Raw genomic sequence first — 21833 nt, 5'->3', positions numbered from 1 at the left:
GGACGGAAGAGTATCAGGGGAACTTGTACCATTTCAAATGTTTGTCACTGGCTGGGACAGAAAGTAGCCAGTTACACATATTTAAGTGATCGATGGGGATAGTCAGTCATACGAAAGCGGTATCAGTTGCAGTGTTATTTAATAAGATAGACGGACATATTATTAATGATAATGAACCGTATAAAGTAAAGGGCCTTTGTTAAAAAAAAATAAGCTGTTTTTCGTCCTTCCTCCGTGGTCACTTTGCTAGTAAGTACAAAGCTCTTACTTGAAAGATTTGGATAGGGAAGGTAAAATCTGATAATATAAGAGATAATCACACAGCTCTCATCAGACTACCAAAGGGAGACGAGGTATCGACTGTAATGCTTTGTTGCCACAGCTGTTGTCTACATTATCGACAACATGGATGGACAGCAATCTCGTAGGGTGCTGAGAGATAGTGCGATCCAACTGGCTAACAGATATAGGGGCATGGTTTTCAATTAATGTTCTCAATTTGTTCAAAAATGGTTCAAATGGCTCTGAGCACTATGGACTTAACATCTGTGGTCATCAGTCCCCTATAACTTAGAACTACTTAAACCTAACTAACCTAAGGACATCACACACATCCATGCCCAAGGCAGGATTCGAACCTGCGACCGTAGCAGTCGCGCGGTTCCGGACTGAGCGCCTAGAATCTCAATTTGTCATTATATTTAATTAGAAGGTAACGTTAAACTATCAGTTGGTGGCAGCTTATAGTGTCAAATTACTCCGTTATATCTTAACTGAATTTTAATCTTCTATAGTTGATACATTTTTCAACACACTGACGGAAAAAAGCGAATACCAAAAGTAATTAATGTAGAGTAATGAAATTTCGGGAATACATTAGTCTAGGAACAATTTAAGTGATTAATAGTGCAAGAACAGAGGTTAATGTAAACCCATTGCAAATGTGAAATGTTGGAACGTTAACAAACGATGTAACTGCCAACATGTCGAATGAAAGCATGCAGAAGTGCATGCATTGTGCTGTACAGGTGCCAGATGTCAGTCTGTGGATTGGAGTGCCATGTCTGTTGCAGTTGGTTAGTCAATACAGGGACGGTTATTGCTGGTCGCGGATAACAATGGAGTTGTCGTCCGATGATGTCCAATATGTGATCGATTAAAGGCAGATGTGGTGACAGAGCAGACCCAAGCAACGTATCGACATTATGCAGAACATATTGGGTTACTACAGAGCTACGTGGGGGAACGTTGTCCTGTTGGAAATCACCACATGGAATGCTTTTCATGAATGGCGGCACAGTCGAATTACCATACTACTGCAAATTTGCGGTCAGTGTGTGTGGGATAACCACAAGATTGCTCCTGTTGTCATACGAAATCGGACCGCAGACTCGAGGTGCAGGTCCTGTGTGTTCAGTGAGCAGACAGGTTGGTTCCTGATCCTCAACTGCCCCCTCCTGTCCAAAAGCGGCCATCAGTGGAACCTAGACAGAACAAGCTTTCATCAGAAAACACATACACCCTGCGCTCCAATGAGCTCTCGCTTTACACCACTGAAGTCGCAAGTGGCAGTGGTCTGGGGTCAGTGAAGGCACGCTACAGAGCTTCTAGCACGGAACTGTTCTTGAAGTAACCGATTCGTAACAGTTCGTCGTCACTGTGGTGCCAATTGCTGCTCAGATTGCTGCTGCAGGTGCAGAACACGATGGTCTTCCCTCTCGGTGTGCCACGTGGCCATCAGTGTCTTCCTGCGACTACCACTGGCAGCAATTAATTACAGTGGCTACAGCACTGCGAAGTTTTCTGCAACATCGCAGGAAGAACATCCAGCTTCTTGAGCCCTATTACAAACCTCGTTCAAACTCTGTGAGGTGTTGATAATGGCGTCTTTGTCCCCTTAGAGCTGTTCTTGACTAACATCTACTTACCACATCCAGTCTCAAAGGTAACTAAGGCTCACGACCGTTACAGCATGTATTTAAGGCAAGCCTGATTTGCATCCTCATAGTGGCGCTACTACCGCCACTCTTATGCGACTGGCGCTAAATGTCAACAGACATCATCTTTCAGATGTAGAAACAGGCCTACCAATTTTAGGTTATGTCGCATAACTGCTTCTTGGTGATGCGCTTTTTTCAGTCAGTGTATTTTGTCGTTCTAGTCATATGTCGCCTCTGTTTTTTGTTGGGAACACTACCTGCTTCGTTAAGCTTACTGGCAATTAGCATGCATGAATTTGCTCATAAGTAGCATTGTTTTGTTTTTATCCTAACACTACCGAAAACTGCAGTGCTTCACAACGGCTAAATATTCATGTGAACAGGATATACATCCTAATCTATATCTCATCCTCTCTCTGTCCATCACCTACTACCCCTCCCTCTGCCCTACCTCCCCCCCTGTCACTGCTCCTCCCCCACTCTCTGTACATCTCCTCCTCCACCCTCTCTCTCTATATCCATTTCCTTCTTCCCCCCTCTGCCCATTTTTTCTTCTCTCCACTTTTTGACCTTGAGCTTTGTTTACTGTTCCTGTCAGCGAATCCTTTATTAGGAAACGAAGTTGCTGAAAATAAAAGGGTAAACTGTATACATGGTACCAAAAAGTTTCTCTTGCTCCTGCCTCTATGACGAAGGTAGCTTCGGTGCATTTCACGCAGTGTTAACCTTCGAATGGTTTAAGACTATTTAGATTTCGTAGCAGTATTTTAAGCATAAGCCGGTAAGCCATAAATACAAATATCTTGTTTTCTGTTAAAACTAACTGCGGGGAAGAAAACAAACAGTACATTGTTATGTATACAATTTTTGTTTAAAATTATGTATGAGGAAAAAAAATATTTGTCTAACGTTATATGCTCTGCCATCATCTTTGAAATCGATTACTGGAAAGGAAATAAAACAGCATATTTTCACGGCATAGCACACCATAATATTTCAATTCCCACTGTCTGTTGTAAGTGGCAACATGTACATTGCAGTTTAATAAGGTACACAGCCTATTCCCGTCTGAATACGAGGGTGAGTTAAATGAAAACCTTAAATTTGTAATAACAAATCGAAAGTTCGCGCCGTTATCCTGTAAGTTGGTAAGCGTGCTACAAACAGCGTGCAGAATCGCATGCAGGTGGCAGCATAGTGCAGATGCACTCATACCGTCGCAGTATCCGTATATAGATGGCCGCCCCACTTGCAGCTTGCATCAGGGAAGAACAGCGTTCTTGTTATTCGTTTTTGCGTAGTGAAGGTTGAAACCTACTGAAATTCATCGACGAATGAAGGCTCAGTACGGTGATACATGTTGTCACAGCAGCAAGTCTACAAATGGAGTAGGAAGTTCGCAAATGGTGTGACTTCAGTGGAAGATGCTCCTCGTCCAGGTCAGGCACAACGAGTGTGACTCCACAGAACATTGCAGCAATTGAAGCCATAATGAAGAAAAACCGCTGAGTAACACTGAATGACATTGCACCATGTTTAAAGATTAGTCATGGGTCAGCACACCACATTGTGCATGATGTGCTCCAGTTTCACAAAGTGTCTGCAAGATGGTTGCCACGACAGCTGACTCCTGAAATGAGAGAATGACGTTTTGATGCGTGTTAAAAACTTCTTCGGCTCTTTGAACGAGAAGATGATGGCTTCCTTTCAAGAATCGTTAGTGGGGACGAAATCTGTCTTCATTTCCACCAACTGGAAACGAAGAGAGCGGGCAAGGAATGGCGCCATTCCTCACCACCAAAACCAAAGAGGTATCGAAGAGAACCATCAGCAGGGAAGGTTATGCTTACTCTCTTTTGGGACGAAAAAGGCATTATTTTGGAGCATTACATGCGTAGAGGGACCACTGTCACCAGTGCATCATACACAGATCTCCTAAAAAAATCGTCTGTGGCCTGCAATCAAATGAAAGCGACATGGATTGCTGTCAGCAGGGGTCCTTTTGCGACATGACAATGCAAGACACCAAACTGCCCGTACAACAGTTGCAACAATCACAGACATGCATTTAGAGTGTCTTTCTCATCCACCATACTCACCAGACCTTGCCCCAACTGATTTCCATATGTTTGGACCACTCAAAGACGCAATGGGAGGAAAGAAGTTCTGTTCTGATGAAGAGGTACGCCACGCGGTGCTTGAGTGGTTGTGCCGACTACCAAAAGAATTTTTTTTGTAAAGGAATTTATGCAGTTTGTAAGCGCTGGAGGACTTGCATTGAGCGTGGGGGAGATAATATTGAAAAGTGATACAGTTTTGTACCACTTCTGCACAATAAATAATATTCAAAAAAATATTTAAGCTTTTCATTTGACTCACCCTCGTATTTAGTAGAATATCGTGGGAATTTTTCAGGTACATCGGTCAAAAGTTTTTTCTAAAAACGTTTCCTCTCTCTCTCTCTCTCTCTCTCTCTCTCTCTCTCTCTCTCTCTCTCTGTCTGTCTGTCTAATGCTGATGAGCCAAAACGTTATGACCACCTACATAATTGGGTGTTGGTCCACTTCTGAAACGCAACTTAGCAGTGATGCTGAGCGCAATGGATTTGACATGTACTTGATAGGTTTCCGGAGGTTTGTGGCACCAGATGCATAAGCACAGGTCACACACTTCCTGTAATTTACGAGCGAAGGGTTTATGGGTGCAAAGATGGCACACGACAGCGTCCCAGTTGGGTTTCATGGGACTCAGATAAGAAGAATGTGATAGCCAAGATATCGACGTCAGTTCATATAATGCTACCCAGACCATTTCAGCACGATTCTAGCCTTGTGATAAGAACGGTTATCCTGCTGGAAGATGCCGTCACTGTTGAGGAAGACATCAAACATGAATTGTTCACGAAATCCAAAGCTGTCATCGTCCTTTCGATTACTACCGCAGACCCCATGTAGGCCCAGCTGAATGTATCCTATTACATAATACTGCTGCCACCGACCTGCGTCCGTGGCGCGCTGCGTGCTTCGAACAGCCGTTCGCCTGGACGACGATTATCGAATTATTTTAACAATAAATTGGTTCATCCGACCAGGCGAGACGATTTCGTTTATCCGCTGTTCAATCTCGATGACCCCAAGCCCACTCTAATCATAACTGACCATGTTGTTGGATCAAAATGGGAACATGTAGGGGTCCTCTCCTGTGGAACACCATTTTCATCACTGTGCGTTGAACCATGTGCACCAAAACACTTGTGCCTGCGCCGGCACCGCAGTCAGTCGTCAGAGCTGTCACAGATTGCAGCCTGTCTGGTTTGTAGAGCGGGCAAGCGGCCGATCCGTATGTTTCGTTATGAGGTATTGGCATCCAGCTTCTAATTCCTATTCGTGATTTCAGAATTCTTCAACCAATTTTCACAGATGCTCACGACACTAGCACACGAACAGTCCAGATGCTCGCTCCCAAGCACTGGGCTACAACAATCTGGATTTTGACCAAGTGGCATAAGTCCACGGATTACCGCATTTGCGCCAGTTTTCCGATCTACCATTCGTGTCTGTTCCGTTCTTATACTTCTCTTACCGCGTCACGTGTCCGCAGCGTCATCAGGCAGCGTAGAACTTCACAGTGGGTAGTGGTCATAAAGTTTCGGTCCATCAGTGAAGAAATGTCCGTTATCCTGCTGGAAGATGCCATCGCTGTTGAGGAAGACATCAAGCATAAGGTGTTACAGGTGGCCCGTTCGTCCGTCTGTTAGAGTATGGTATAGAAGTCTGAAGAATGCTGGGCAAAAACTTTTCTAGATTTTTGGTAACGATGTTAAACGACGACTTGTCTTTAAATGGTAGTAAAGATTAGGTTTATGGTTAGTCGATAAAATGAAAAGATTCGTTTTCGAGTGGTGGTATTTTATTTTGCTACTGGACAAGTCAACATGTCCAGTACAACTTGCTCGCTGTTTGGAACTTTGTGTTTGTGTGCGCCTGCCTGGCACATCCTGACTTCTTGTTCAGGGCGGCCAGGTAGCTTGGGTACGTCGAAGCGTAACCCCTCCCAGAAGTATCACAATGAGCGGAACACGTTGTGTAGTGTATCGCACAAGCATTTATGAGAGTGAAATGAAGGTGATTTGAGTATCAAATTACTTGTTTCCTGTGTAACTAACTGAATAGATATTAGAGGGGTACAGGGACTCTTTTCGTATTGTACACTAAAAACTTAAATGCAGGAATCAGTGGCTTGCAAATGAACAGCTACTTACACCCATAGTTCGAGTAGTACCTCTGCTCTAAGGAGTGAAGTGCTTGCGCAGAGAGACAGCGTGCTAGGCTTAGGCATAAAACTTTGATACTTGACAATGTTGTGTAACTACCTTCAGGTGAATGAGCCCACACAACAGCCGCCACAGTAGCAGAGGCTGCTAATGCACACTAGTGCGGTGGAGTGCAATTGACAGGGAGAAACAGGTTCGAATCCTGGTAAAAGAATTTGTAAATCTGTGGTAAGATCTTGTGGGACCAAACTGCTTAGGTCACCGGTCCCTAAGCTTACACACTACTTACTCTAACTTAAACTAACTTGCGCTATGGACAACAAACACACCCATGCCCGAGGGAGGACTCGAATCTCCGACGGGGGGAGGCCGCGCGGAGCGTGACAAGACGCCAGACCGCGTGGCTACCCCGCGCGGCGAATCCTGGTGGTGAAGAAGCTATTAATCACAGTATTTCACCACAAGTGCAGCAGATATGTTGGCGAGCAGATCCTGATCAGCAGACTTTACTCCAGTATCCTGAATAAACCCCAAACCTCTTCATAATGTGACCTTACTCATGGATCACGTGGCACTCTTGTTGGTAATCCAACCGCCTGATGGGTACGTTGAGCACGGCGACGCCCTTGCTATTATTCGAAAGAGTCAGGATATTTGTCCGCACCAGGTTCCCTCTCCCCTATCGTCACCATGAACAAAGTGAATATAAACACGCAAATAACCTATACACACACTCACTATCGTCACCTGTACTTGAGACAGTTATACCTGAGAAACATGAAATGGACGCCGCCCAGGTAGTGCCAATTGGAACGGCTTGTAGCAAGTCCTCAGTCACGTACTTCATCATCAGCATCATCACTAACATTGTCATTCGTGCTCAGTCAGAAAATGTAATTGTTTTGAATTCTTGCTCAAATTAGCAACAATGAGGTTAAATAAAACAGTTCCTGAATTTTCAGAATTTTTATTTCTTATTAAAGTCCTTACAACAATAGTAGATGTACATAAGTAAGATCACTGTTTCTATTTCACTTTTTCCTGATCAAGCATCCGCCTTCACGATGACTTTCGCAAGCCATTCATATATTGTCTGAAAGAACAAAAACACGTTTATTCGTAATACATCCCGTTTTCATTTGTATGTTTTTATCAACATATGCTGAAAAACGTATTGAAGATTTGCTGTGTGGTAATTTAATCTATATCTGTAAAGTAACGAGGCAAAGTGATGTAAAGCGACATTGCAACATCATTTCTGGATAAAACAGAGGTTTAGAATAAACAGTGACTTGATAAGAATTTATTAGACTGTAGCATCAACAGAAGGAGCACAGCCTAAACATACTGGCATTTAAGTGGAGAAAAATAGTCGAAGACCTTACCGCCAGACATTTATTTTACAAGTACATTGGATCCTGCAGGAAGGGGTATCTGGAAAATGTAATGAAGTCAGTGATGTAAATATTATTCAAGTGCTGTAGTACATCGTGTATAGATTTCGTAATTTGATATGTTTGTGATGTTTGTCCATGGTCGCGTAAGAATTCAGAGGCGCTAAGCGCACGAAATTTAAAATATTTGCTCGCGGCACTACGTGTAATATTTCTTTTTTTAATTATGAATTTGGCCAGCAATGGACCGCATACAACTTAAGACTTATGGTGTTTCTTTTTCTTCCGTTCTTCCCAGTACTTCTTCATTTTCTCGCCAACTGCTCGTCTGTCCACACTCTCTTGGGTCGAGGTTTTGGCGCATCTTCTTCATAGTTTGCGTTTTCTATAAGTAGCCTAAAGTTATTCCTGTCACGTATTATTTCTTCTGTAACACCTATTTTGTTGGCGTCTTTTTTCACTGCTTCTATCCATCCTACGGTGTTTTTCAGCTTACTAACGTAATTAAAAATTTTCTTTGTAATTCGTGTTTCTTCCATTCTTTTTAAATGTCCATAAAATTTTAGCCGTCTCTTCCTCATTGTATCTGTGATCTTTTCTGTATTTTTGTATAGGTCTTCATTTCTCCTTTTAATCCACCTGTTTTCCTTGTTTTTCTCAGGACCTAGAATTTTTCTTAATATTTTTCTCTCTCTTTTTTCTAGTTCTCTTAATTCGCCTTTCTTATTCAATGTTAGGCACTCTGATCCATATGTTGCTTGTGTCCTAATAACTGAATTATAATGTTTAATCTTTGCTTGTATGGATACTGATTTTTTATTGTAGTAGTTTTGTGTTAATTTATATGCAAATTCCAACTTTTTTATTCTTTCTTTATTTGTTGTGCTATCCAGTCCATTGGCTTGGATCCACTCCCCCAGGTATTTGAATCTATCAACTCTTTTAATTTTTCCATTCTTTGTTTTCATAAACTTTTCTGTATTATGTTTGTGTTCTATATACTCGGTTTTTTCGTAGGATATTTTTAGCCCAGTCTTTTCAGCAATCTCGTGTAACATATCAAGCATAACTGTTGCGTCTGTTCGGTTTTCAGTTATCAATGCCATATCATCCGCAAAGGCTAAACATTTTACTTCAAATTTGTTCTTTCCTTGGCCCATGCTTATACCCTTTGTGCCTCTGTTTTTTAATGTGTTTTCCCATGTATTTACTACTTTACCTAAAACCAAGTTAAAGAGAATTGGGGACAGTCCGTCACCTTGTCGAACTCCTGTTTTGATTTTGAATGGTTCAGAAATTTCGCCTTGAAACTTAATTCTTGATGTTGTATCTGTGAGCGTTTGTTCAACAAGTCTTCTGGTGTTTTCATCTATCCCTGATTCATAAAGTATCTGGAATAGTGTTTGTCAACTGAGTCGTAGGCCTTCTTGAAGTCTACGAAAGTAACTACTGTATTTTTATTTTGTATAGCTCTCACTCTCAAAATTGTTTTTAAATTAAGAATCTGTTCTGCACATGATCTACCTTTTCTAAATCCTGCTTGATAATCTCCTATATTAGGTCCTGCTTGTTTCTCTATTCTATTTAAAAGTGCTTTAGAAAGTGTTTTGTATGTCACTGGTAACAAGGATATGCCCCTGTAGTTGTTGGTGTCTGTTTTATCTCCTTTTTTATGGAGAGGGCGGATCAATGCTTGTTTCCAGTCACTGGGTATGATTCCTTTTGTCCAAATGTCTTTAATTACTTTGTGAATTTTCTGAGATGCGGATAAGCCCCCTAGTTTCCACATTTCTGCCACTATCCCATCCTCACCTGGTGCTTTGTTATTCTTCAATGCTTTGATAATCTTTTCTATTTCTTCTACTGTAGGTGGTTCCGACGGTGGATTTTTATGTTGTGGTTTTTGAAATTGTAACCTGTCATTAGGCTCCTCACAGTTTAATAGATTTTCAAAGTATTCAGCTAAGATTTGGCAGTTCTCTTTATTGCTTAAAACCATTTTTCCATTTTTATCATTAAAATGTAAACTTGGTGACTGGAATGCTGTTAAAACTTCTCTGAAAGTCTTATAGAAGTCTCTAGTGTTGTTCCTTTTGAAATCAGAATCCATTTCTTCTAATCTGTCTTTGTCATATTTTCTTTTCACTGATCTGATGATTTTTGCTGTCTTTTTTCCTTTCTTCTTTAAACTCTTCCCAGTATTCGTGTTTCTTATTGCTGTTCCATTTTTTCCATGCCTTTAGTCGATTGTCAATTGCTTCATCACATAGCTCATTCCACCATCTGTGTTTTGGTATTCTTCGTGGCTGTCCCATTTCTTTAACTGACTCTATCATTGTTTCTTTAATTTCTTCCCAATTATCCATTTAAAATATTTGCTCGCGGCACTACGAGTAACATTATATGAAGTGAATCGCCGTTTTAATAATGCCACTATTTTGTTGCCGTTCGTCAAGTAAGCAATTATACGAGGTACATTTACGATCTTCAAATGAATAAATTATTGTTATAGTTCAAATTTATAAACACTCGCTGCTTATTTATGGCCATATCTGAGTCACTGATGCTAAAAGAATATTAAGTAACAAGAGAAGCAATCTTGCTGTTTATGAAATATATAATGTGTGATGTATTTGTGATTCGGTCTAGAGTGAAATGATATGAGACTGTTCAAAACGGCTCGGAGCACTATGGGACTTAACTTATGAGATCATCAGTCCCCTAGAACTTAGAACTAGTTAAACCTAACATCGCACACATCCATGCCCGAGGCAGGATTCGAACCTGCGACGGTAGCGGTCGCGCGGTTCCAAACTGTAGCACCTAGAACCGCTCGGCCACCTCGGCCGGCCTGAGACTGTTGATGCTCATTTTATTCTGAATAAATTTCGGAGCTGTAACTCCGTGATTTGTTTCACATAATTTCACTACGAGTTACACATTAAATAACATGCTTTTGAAGCTATATGCCGTTGTCAGTAAAAGCATATATTGTACCACTTAATCTGCTATTAAATACGTTGCACTTTACAATGCAACACAACGAAATGATTTAACACTATGAAATATTACTGAACTTCAGTGCTAATGTTGACCATAACAAATGTAAAATGTTTATTTTTATGAGTTTCTTTGAGGAGAACCTTCAGTAGAGTACATGGAGTTGGGCAATAGAATGGTGTTTAATTCAGGCTTACACTTCACTACATTACACATAAGACATTTAATACACTAGGACAGATTGCTGAACGAGTGAATTCATGGTCGCCACTACTTTCTGCACTAATGTTAAGATCTTGAAGTCTCTATAGAAGTTATTTTTTGGTCTAGTAATATATTCACACTATTTGTCGGGAAAAGTCAAATATGAATCATAACGAATGAGACGTCTACTTCTGCATCTAAATCTGTACACCACAGATTCTGCTGGAGGGTACATCGTGCGCAAGCATCACTTCACTTCCTCCCTTTCTTGTTACGTGGGAAGAAAGACTGTTGGTAGGCCTCCATTTGACCTCGAAACCTCCTTAATTTTCCTTTCATGAGCTTTTCTCGGCATATACGCAGGAGGAATCAGTACAGTAAACCACACAGCTATGCACAACGCCACTCATGTAGCGTGTGCCACTGGAGTTGGGAGAGCATCTCTGGGAAGCTTTCGCGCTTACTTAATAAACCTAACGAAAAGCACTGCTCCTCTTTGGATCTTCTATAATTCCTCGATCATTCCTATCTGGTATACATCCCACAGTGACGAACTAAACTGAGTGCTTAAGCCACAGTATTTCTTACAGGGTGTCCAGAAAAGGGCTCCCTGATTTCAAAATTAAATATCTCGAAAACAAAGATCGATAGAGGAATGCAGTAAACGGTATGTTTATTGTGAAAGCTGTAAGAAGTTTATACAGCAGTTTGAAATAATAGTTACAAAAGCTGCTAACAGATGGCGCTGTACGCTGTACAGCTCATATCAGCATACATAAGTGAAATAATCGTATGAAAACAATCTTTGCAAACAATCACATCACAATGCTTTCAAAATGTTCACCATTGGCACTACAGAGGTGGAGAGGTGGTGCAAACGAAGAATGAAATTCGCCACCACATTTCGTAGTGTCTCAACCGAAATGGATTCACATGCCACAGAGATCGCCGCTTCAAGCTCGTCCAGCGTGGCGGGATGCTTTGGGTAGACCATGGCTTTCACTGTGCCCCACAAAAAAAGTCACAGGGAGTCAAATCCGGCTCATATGGAGGCCAATCCATGCCTGCACCAGTAAATGTGGGATATTCCAAAGCAATGACTCGATTCCCGAATTATTCCTCAAGAAAGCGAAACACTTGTTCGGTACGATGTGGTCGGACTCCATCTTGCATAAACCATTCAGTACCTGGGCGATCCTCTAACGCTTGCTGTAATGGCGACAAATTGTTTCAAAATTGCAACGTAACGTGCACCAGTGACCGTTTCTCGAATGAAAAAAGGGCCAATAATGCCTCTACTGCATACTGCAGCCCACACACTAACTTTAGGAGAATACAGGAGTTTCGCTTCACTCCAATATGGCTTTTCGGAACCCCAAAATCGCCAGTTCTGCTTATTCACTATCAATCATTGTGAGCATCTGATTAGCAAAGGCAACCTTTTGTTACACAGCTCGTACGGGTATGGCCTGGTGCGTTTGAATTTTGAATGGAAACATGTGTAGGCTGTTTCTCAGTATTTTCTGCGTGCTGGAACGCTTCAAACCAGTCTCAGATGCAATTCTATGGACGGATGACATTGGATTTCGCTGAATAATTCCAGAAACTGTGGCGATATTTTCAGGCGTAACTGCGGTTTGCTTGCGGTCAACATGCCCCACTAGATCATCAGTTTCGCTGCCTGTTAGTTGAAATTTTGCGAAGAGCGTACGAATGGGTTTCGCATCGGGTCCTTTTGGAACATTAAATCGTGCTTGAAAACTTCGCCTTGTTGCCGTAGGACTCTCTTCTAACCTGTGGAACTCTAGCACCAGATAAACGCGTTGTTCAATGGAGTACATGGTTTTAATCTCTTCCTTCGGTACGCTAACCTCCTTTCACGTTTCAATAGTGGAAATGATTGCTCTGGGCTTCGGATCACTATTTATACTAGGCCATCTGTTAGCAGCTTTTGTAACTATTATTTCAAACTGCTGTATAAACTTCTTACAGCTTTCACAATAAACATACCGTTTACTGCATTCCTCTATCGATATTTGTTTTCGAGATATTTAATTTTGAAATAAGGGTGTCGAGAAAAGGACGCTCGACAATGGTGTATCTGCAGAAAATCATTGCTAGCGAAGTGTGGGAATTTTGTAATGAATAAATAATCTATATCCCGAAATTCTAGAAAGAGCGAAGGAACCTTTTGCTCCACTGCCCCGACCGCACACCCCCAACGACCTCCTCCAATTTCGAATGCCTACGGGTTATGACGTACTTTATATTAGCTCTGTGTTATTACAATCGTACATAAAGTTAACTCATTTCATTGTAATTAATTTCAGTACAATCTACACCCTTTAACTCTTGCCACATTTCAAAGAGCTCCGTCCGTAGAATCCATGTGTTTTAAAGCGTAGCAATATATGAAGGACACCTTGTGACATGCTTTTTTGAATTCTCTGGCTCTTTTTGTAAATTAAAGAGCGTTTGCGAGCAAAAAATTGTTTCCCATGGAAGGCACTTCGTTCATTCTAAATTTTCGCATAATAAATGTTGTACGAAATGTGTGTGAAATCTTATGGGACTTAACTGCTAAAGTCATGAGTCCCTAAGCTTACACACTACTTAACCTAAATTATCCTAAGTCTAAGGACAAACACACACACCCATGCCCGAGGGAGGACTCGAACCTCCACCGGGACCAGCCGCACAGTCTAAGACTGCAGCGCCCCAGACCGCTCGGCTAATCCCGCGCGGCAATAAAACTTGGTTCTGAGGTTACGTAAAATACATTTTCGGTTACTACTTAAAATTGTCTTGAAATTATCCGTATTTTTTAATAGCGATCTTGCATATCTTCGTCTGTTTCCCGGTTTCGTGACTGGCCTCTCTTTTAGAAATAATCCACAGCATTACTAACAACGTAAATTCGAAGCTAGAACCACCTCTTTTTCGCAGAGACGTAGGAGCTTTCGTGGGTGATGGGTTCCACTTACAAATTCTTCAAAGCCCACTGCGAGAGCACTGCACGGATTACTTTTACGCTTTTTCTGAAAAGCGTCTGAAGTAAGTGAAGCGCCACAGTCGATGTGTAAGGTCGAAGTACTTCTTCACATGTAATTTGTTTCATAAAAACATCAATGTTCCAATTAATATCAATTATTTAAAACATCAATAAATATGCTTCACTCACACATGAAATACTTTGCTCCGATTCGGAATCTATGACGAATATGAAATCATTTTCTCCTCAGTTTTGATTTTGACATTCTTTTAGCGACTTTTGTTTGGTAAGTAAACACGGTTCAAGCAGTACATGACAACCATGATTTGCATGCACAGAGAACCAGCTTTCTGTTAGTATCTTTGAACACTATTTGTAACCACTGAGCCCTGCAGAAAGTTGGCGTACATTATCAGTGTTTATTGTCCAAAGATTTATTTGAGGCATTAAGATACTTTGTAAATTGGACATAGGGGTTGTTTCACGCCATAAGAATGTCCTCACAAGCCACCATAACTACAGAAGTCGCTTCAGTGGAAGGTTGATAACTACGGAGTTTTCCGCGAGCTGGGCCAGTTACTATGATGGGAGCAACAGTTCCAGCGGATTCGATTCTAATAAACAGTATAGTGGCAACACTGAGATGACACGAAATGGAGGAGAGCTGTGCGGTTTTTGTGGTGCCAAGTATTAAATCGTAATAAACATCACAGAAGTTTTTATTTGTTATTCATGAATTCCAAAATCGTCTCGAACATAATACGAAGACATTAACTAGCAACTTTGGTAAAGCCAACGACCACAACATAGGTACGTCCACGGGAGTTACAGATTTGAGAATCTGCTGACTGGGCCTCGCCATTCACGGACAAAACATGGAATCGTAGCCAGGTCTCATTTTATGAGAAAGAGTCGAAGGTAATCTGTGTGCCGGAGGTTACTTCTTTTGGTCAGCAGTCATCTCGCTGGTTTAATGAGGCCCGCTATGATTTCCTTTCCTGCGTTAATCCCTCCATGTCAGAGTGGCTATCAGTTATTTGTTGGATACATTCCACTCTCTGTCTTACTCTACAGTTCTTGCGTTTTGCGTCTCCTTCTAGTGCCATGGAGGTTACTCCCTGATGTCTTCACCCACGTCCTACAATTGTGTCCCTCCTTCTCGTGAAAGTTTTTGACCTGTTGCTGTCCTTGACAATCCTGTGTAGAACCTCCTCATACATTACCTAATCTGTCCGCCTAATTTTCAACATTCTCCTGTAGCACCACATCTGAAACGCTTAGATTGTCTTCTGTTCTAGTTTCCCCACAGCTCATCTACCACTACCATTCAAAGCTGTGGTCCAGACGTACATTCTCAGAAACTTCTTCCCGTGTTTAAGGCTTTCATTTGATGCTAGTGGACTTCTTTTGGCCGGGAATGCCTTCTTTGCGTGTTCTGATAATGCCCTCCTAGCTTCGTCCGTCTAGGATTATTTTGCTTCTAAGGTAGCAGAATTCCTTGACATCGTGTCGATGGTAAATTTCTCACTAGTCTGATTTATGCTAGTACTCATTACTTTCTTCTTTATTCGGTTTACTCTCAATCTGTGATGTGTGGTCATTAGAATGTTCATTAGATTCAACTCGTCCTGAAGCTCTTCCTTATTTTCATTGAGGATAACACTGTCATCAGCGAATCTTATCAGTGACATCGTCTCGATCTATATTTCCCTCCAACTCCTGAACCTTTCTTTCATTTTGTCGGACAGCCACAAATCGCAATCAGTATTTTTTACTGGTCAGTTTAGTTCGGTGTGACAAGGACGTCGTAAGAACCTGTGGAATTTACATTGTGTAATTTCAAAAGAACGAATTAAATTTCCAATATGATAACTTACGTTCAAACTAGTTGGCTGATTACCTTGCCGATATCAGAGATTAAGCTGGTGGTCAGTATCTCTAATGTCCATGATCATGTCTTTTATGTCAGTTTAACATTACACACCGTAACACTTTCTAAGTTCCACAGTTTCTGACGATGCTCCCCCTAAACTGCGTGATACTGGCCAATAAAAAGACATTGACTGCGGTTTATGTCTTACAAACTTTATTTCAACAGTAGTTGTTTGCCTATAAGGAATGGCTGTTCTCGCTTTCTATTATTTCCGCCATTGCTTCTTCTGTGTATAGACAGTGTATAGACAGCAGCAGCTACAGACTACAGTCTTGTCTCATACTCTTTGTATCCCGAGCCCATTATTCTTGGTCTTCCATACTTATTGTTACCTCTTGGTTCTTCTACATATTGTTTACTACCTGTTGTACCCCGTAGCTTATACCTACTTAGTAGTAATCTAAAGACTCGCTGGTTGCACCTCAGACTGCCAGCTTACCTCATAGCCCTTGGCCTCCATACCCTCGGACAAGCAGTCGCCAGCAGCGATCCCGCATTCGCAGTAGCCGCTGCATCCTGTAACTGTGATACAAAAAGGCACAATGTCAGCGACTGTAGCACATGTGTGACGGAACAAACGTGTCATTTCCCTTCCATCTAGCTTCATAAGATTATTCTCTCAATATACACATCCTTAAACAACTGTTTAAACAAAGAGCGATTCATATAAAAGAGGCATGTATCAGAACTTCAATATACATCTACATCTACGTCCATACTCCGCCAGCCATCTTACAGTATGAGGGAGAGGGTTTTTCTGGTACTACCACCTCACCATCTACCTACTGCTCCCTTGTCTGTTTCATTTGCGAATGTCGCTTGGGAAGAACGACTGCACATCAACATTTGAATTAGATCTAATGTGCCTTATTTTACAAAGTTTTTTTATTAGGTTGCCTTCTTGTCGCTCTGTCTGTTCGATACAGATTCTGCAATTGATTCTAAACTAACTTCCCGATGTGCTAGACTTATTGAACTTATAACGTAGCTCAGAACTGGATGACAATGCAGTATAAATTCGCTTTCATGTCTGTCTTATCAGCATGGGTGGGAATAGGAGACAAAATGATTGCTAAAATCTGAAATCTCACCTGCTCTGCAGGTCATGCGTGTTGTTCAGATAGTGCCAGAATGCATTCGAGGTGATAAGCGAGCAGGTGCCCGTGGTGGAGCTGAGAGAGGGAGGAAGAGGAAATGGATATCACTTTCTTGTCTGTTTGCATTGATTTTAAACTAACTTCGTGATGAGCTGGAAACTTGAAATTTTAAATATGGCTCAGAACTGGAAGGTAGTGCAATATTAACTCCCTTTCTTGTGTAGCGTGTGGTGGAGGACACTTTGTGTACCAATGCCGATTCGCGCTTTTCCTGTTCTAGTTCACCTCCTTACTATTATCGGCTGCATGCACTCCACGTTTTTAATTTTAAATGTTACAACTAACTTCACATCCATTAAAAATTCCGCAGTTTTGTCAGTTGTATTTCTGTGGGGTTAGGAATCTCTACGGGGCTAAGAAAAATTATTTTATCCTTTTAGTTCGATTTAAAAACGTGGCCTATTAAAAATTCATTTTCATTTAATTGTTTATTCTGTTCGATTAAGAGCGACGTGTTGATTTCTATTCGCGAGGAAGTCCTGAATACAGTCACAAATCTCTTCTGAGACTCGAAAACTCGTATTCTGTTTTTCTAAACGACAATGAGAATTAAATCAATAGCCTTCGTTAAGTCAAGGAACACAGCATGAATCTGGGTGTGATGTCTACGCCTCCCTGGTCTCATTATTGAACAGAGTGAGCTGAATTTCGCTAGATCCCTGTTTGCTGGATCCATGTTGATATTTAAAGGTAACAAAAGTTCTTTAGAGATGTCACAATAGGTGATTATAAAACACGTTCAGTAGTTCTAAGACAGACTGATGTCAGCAACGTAGGCCTGTCGCCCCTTCTTTGAAGCGGTACCTTTCGTTGCTACAGCGACATACGATAAAGTACTACTAGAAGGTGTGCAAGTCCACTTGTATGATCTCTGTAGTTTCTCAGAGACAGAGTACACGCAAATAATTTGGACAATACCTGTGCAGATGGCGTGGTAGGGGAGCGGACAGGAGTAGTGCTGGGGGATCCATGGTGAACGGCTATTGCAAACTAGGAGAGGTGGATTTGGACTGCTGAAGCCTACGCAGGAATCGTAAGCTACAAATAGCGAGTAAGCAAACTGTCTTATTAACTGGTTATGTCAGAACCACCAATAATTCGACAAATGTAGATGTTCAGAGACAATATTTTCTCGCTAGAGTACCAAGAAGGAAAGTCCAACCACATGCTGCCAGAATGAAATCTCATAAAAGAGGGGAAAAACGGTAGCGTAGCGGACAATGTCGCTTACTACGATACTTACAATGTAAAATAAAGAAGATATGTCACGTGGAAGTTGTGTCAGTTCCATGACAACCTGTATTACCAGAAACAAAATTTTTCTCTACTTCTTCCACATATTTCCGAAGTAGTAAGGCCTTGGCATGTACTGGTAACTATGCTTTATTCCATTTATTCAGCGACTGGAAAAGTTAGGTGTTCTTGCAGCACTTTCAAACGAAGTTTTCAATGTGGTTTTTGCTTCCTCCTTTGGCTCTTCTGGAATAAATTTATTGGCATTGCGTATAATCGCACGTGCCTGCTTATGAAGAAATTCCACTACTCCTGCTGTGTGCGAAGACTGCGGTGCCGCTCTGTGTAGCAAAGAGATAGGAATGAGAGTGGTCGAAGTAACGACCTTGCAGATGACAGTCAATTTGGGTGCCCTACTTTTGGAACAAAGGTGTAGAATAACATAGAGCTCTCGACAAGAACGCGTTTCTGTTCAGGAAACACGTTATTTTTTCAGTCGTTACATCATCCAGTCCAGTCACCTTCCGCTTCTGACGATCGCTTCTCAAGGTGTCGATATGGCATCATCTACATCATCAGAGTAGCACAAAGGAAGGGGAATTTCTGACTGTTCTGAAAGAAAGCTGCCTTGCAGCCGTCAATAGTAATGTTAGTACTGTCAAAAGCGTGTGAGCTCAGCCATTGTTATTCGAGTAGTAGCAAGCTGGTTGACATTGGGAGTGGGAAATTAATAGCAATAAATTTTTTATTATTTTAATGAGTCAAATAATCGTATCGACAGATTGTATCCTGAAATCGATTATTAGATTAGCTGTTATGTTGCGGTTTATTTATTTCTACAAATCATTCCCGTAAACTTACTTTTTATGATAAAGAAGCTTGTTCTAAGAAAATCGGTGTTATCAAACTTCCTTTTCTCGATTGTTGGACTTAGTAAATTCATTTATCTGTTAAATATCGTTTTCTGAACTTTACAGTGTAGTGGTAACTGGAGTACTGGAGTACATGATTGTCTTTTACAGTCGCATTGTTAATTTTTAAGTTATTCATCAGATGTATTATATTTCCCAAACATTCAGGGTCTTGAATCACAACTTACATTTACATCAGCCTTTGTCACCTTCCTCAAAATGTTTCCGTACTACACTTGTTTTTCTTAGTCCCATGATTTTATTTTAGCGGCAATCTGCACGTTGGAAAGTGTACCACAATAATAAAGCTAGGTTACAGAAGAAATTCCGACTGCCTGAAAGACGGGTGGTTAGAAGAGGGTAAATAACACTGCTGCCGTGTGGTGAGACTACGTGGGTGGGTGAATGTTTACTTATTTCCGTCCTGTGTTGATTACTCTCTGGTTCGCGCTTATCGTACCAATTAGCAGTTATGGTATAATTTACGGCACATGTAACAATGTCTGGTGAAAGCACGTCATAGAGACGTTCAGATTCGAACACACGTGTTACTTTTATTTCTCAATGGATACACACAACAGAAGACTGTGAGATGCTATATAAGAGCAACTACTGTTAGATCTCTGATGTTGGCAACATCGGGAACAGAACACAATCGGCATGAAATGTTCCGCCTTATGCGAACGTTATGCAAAGAATACTAGGGAAGAGTCCGTAAAGCTATACCTATACAACAAGTTAACACACAACTAACATCAAACAAAAAAGGAAAACTTGAAGTAAATAATTTTAAGGGTGTACCATTGTGTAAAATTAATAAACTGCAAAGAATTGTCGTTATATCCATAATACATTAACAGAATAATTACGATTAAACGATTAACAGCAGTTAATCGCCCAACCGTAGTTGGCAAGTTAACGTCACAGGAAGTGAACACTCAGGCAGTGTGTGCGCGAAATAAGATGAAATGGCTGTTGAATACAAACTCTAATGAACGTTAGTCAGAGCAGTACGCGTAGAACAAGAGTGTCAAGTTGGTCTTTAGACCGTCGATGTCTCAACAATCAGCCACAACGGTAACACAAACCTAACGGTATTAAACAGCGGCAGTTTATCCATGTGCCACGTGTAGCACATCTGTACGAATGCGTAGTGTCTGTTCTTTCAGACAAGTCTAAAGAATAGATACAACACGTTCATACAATTGATTTGACCTTCAGTACGATTGCGCAACATCGTTCGGCCTGCAGCAGGAATCTAAAGTTAGCGAGCATGTTGGACATGGAAGGGGACTGCGTGTAGGTGGCTCTAGGCGGGAATGAGAGTCGGCCCGGGAGAGTGTCGAGACAGTCTGCGAACTTGGGATGAACACCGTGACCGGATGGCGCAGTGGTGATCGCAGCTACCCAGTTAGCAGGAGATCCGGGATACGAATATACGAATCCCGGTCCAGCACATGGAGCACACATTTTCACTCGTCGCTGCTGATTCTGCATAAATTCCCGATGCAGCTGATTTCATCAATTTCTTCCCTTTCCTTCATTTTCTTCCATCACCTTCAATTTACCATACATAATGTGTACCAACTCACTACTGGTTCGTTGATGTTTCATCATCATGCAGATTTCTACTTCAACAGTTACCCATAATTCTTTTTACATGATTCAGGGAAACTACAGTAAACCAATTAAAGATCTCTGGGTGTGGAGTTTGCACAAAGATTGTTTCGAATGTGAGTCCAGCCTCAGCTGCTGAGACACGTTATTCAGGACAGAGGTTGGAAGGGAAGTAGAGAAGTAGCAGGGAACTGGATGCATAAAAGGAGTGATGGGGCAGATCATCTGGAAGTGCACTGCCCGAGCTCGTAGGCCGATGACGGGGTTCGAGTACCGGTGTGGCAAACACGAGGAATAATCATAAAGTTTTAATTATCACCTCAGGAAACTTGATGATGAAGTTTATTCGTACTCTACATGTTGACGCTTCAACCTTGTATGTATCAGTCTGCATCTTGGCTTTTAGGAAGTTTCCACTTCGTTGTCATTCTGTAAATGCCTACCTCGCAACATTTTCGTCGTACGAGGAAGAGTCCACTGGGTGTCACGTCAGGACAATACGTGAGTGTGAGGCAAAATCTGGTAGCCCCAAGAAGCAGCACGTTGGACTGTGTCCTGTGCAGAATGAGCACGGGCTTTGGCGTGAAGCCAATAAACCTTATAGCTTCCATTGCGCCTCCTCTAGCTTCGTCAGGATATGCCACCATTACATCTCTTTCACGGTTTGCCTCTTACGAGAATAATCTGTTAGCAACACACCACGGCAGCCCTAAGAACGCAGCAGCACCTTGCCCGATGGTGGCTGCGTCTTCGCCATTTCGGTGCTAAGGATTCTAAATGTTCTCACAGCTTGCTTTGTTCCTCTGTCTCGGGGTCGAAATGGTGCACACAGCACTCCCCCCGCCCCCTCCCCAACTGATTCGATGACGAAAGAAGTCATCTGGATCGACCTGACACAGCTGCGACATTTTCGCTGCGTCATCGGTTCAGCTGGCCTTTTCAGTGGGCATGAGCTATCGCGGAGCCCAGCATCCGGCGATCTCTGTAATGTTCCGAATGCGTGCAAGATGTTGTAAACTGTTCTATGAGCATGATATTCTCATTATCCACTATAGCTTCGATTGTGATAAGGTGGTCTTCAAACACTAGGGGCTCCTCTTCTCTTGTGATCCCCGTCATACAGACTTGTTTGACCTCACTGGAACCAGCTGCCGCATCTAACCACTGTGTCACACGATG

At 41.7% G+C, this 21833-nt stretch overlaps 1 protein-coding gene across 1 annotated transcript in view; it reads right to left on the bottom strand.

Annotated features, from left to right (window-relative positions):
* Window positions 1-7164: 7164 nt before the first annotated feature.
* Window positions 7165-21833, bottom strand: part of LOC124796253 — a 48367-nt gene continuing 33698 nt past the window's right edge. The window contains exons 6-7 of the mRNA XM_047260355.1: window positions 16176-16258; window positions 7165-7306 (exon numbers count right to left, since the gene is read on the bottom strand). Coding sequence (XP_047116311.1) covers window positions 7259-7306; window positions 16176-16258 — 131 coding nt within the window. The 3' untranslated portion in view covers window positions 7165-7258. The remainder of the gene's footprint in view (window positions 7307-16175; window positions 16259-21833) is intronic.

This window comes from Schistocerca piceifrons, chromosome 4, assembly GCF_021461385.2.
Source record: "Schistocerca piceifrons isolate TAMUIC-IGC-003096 chromosome 4, iqSchPice1.1, whole genome shotgun sequence".
Taxonomy (NCBI): Eukaryota; Metazoa; Arthropoda; class Insecta; order Orthoptera; family Acrididae; genus Schistocerca; species Schistocerca piceifrons.
The sequence above is the reverse complement of the archived record's forward strand: the minus strand, read 5'-3'. Positions and strand labels throughout refer to the sequence as shown.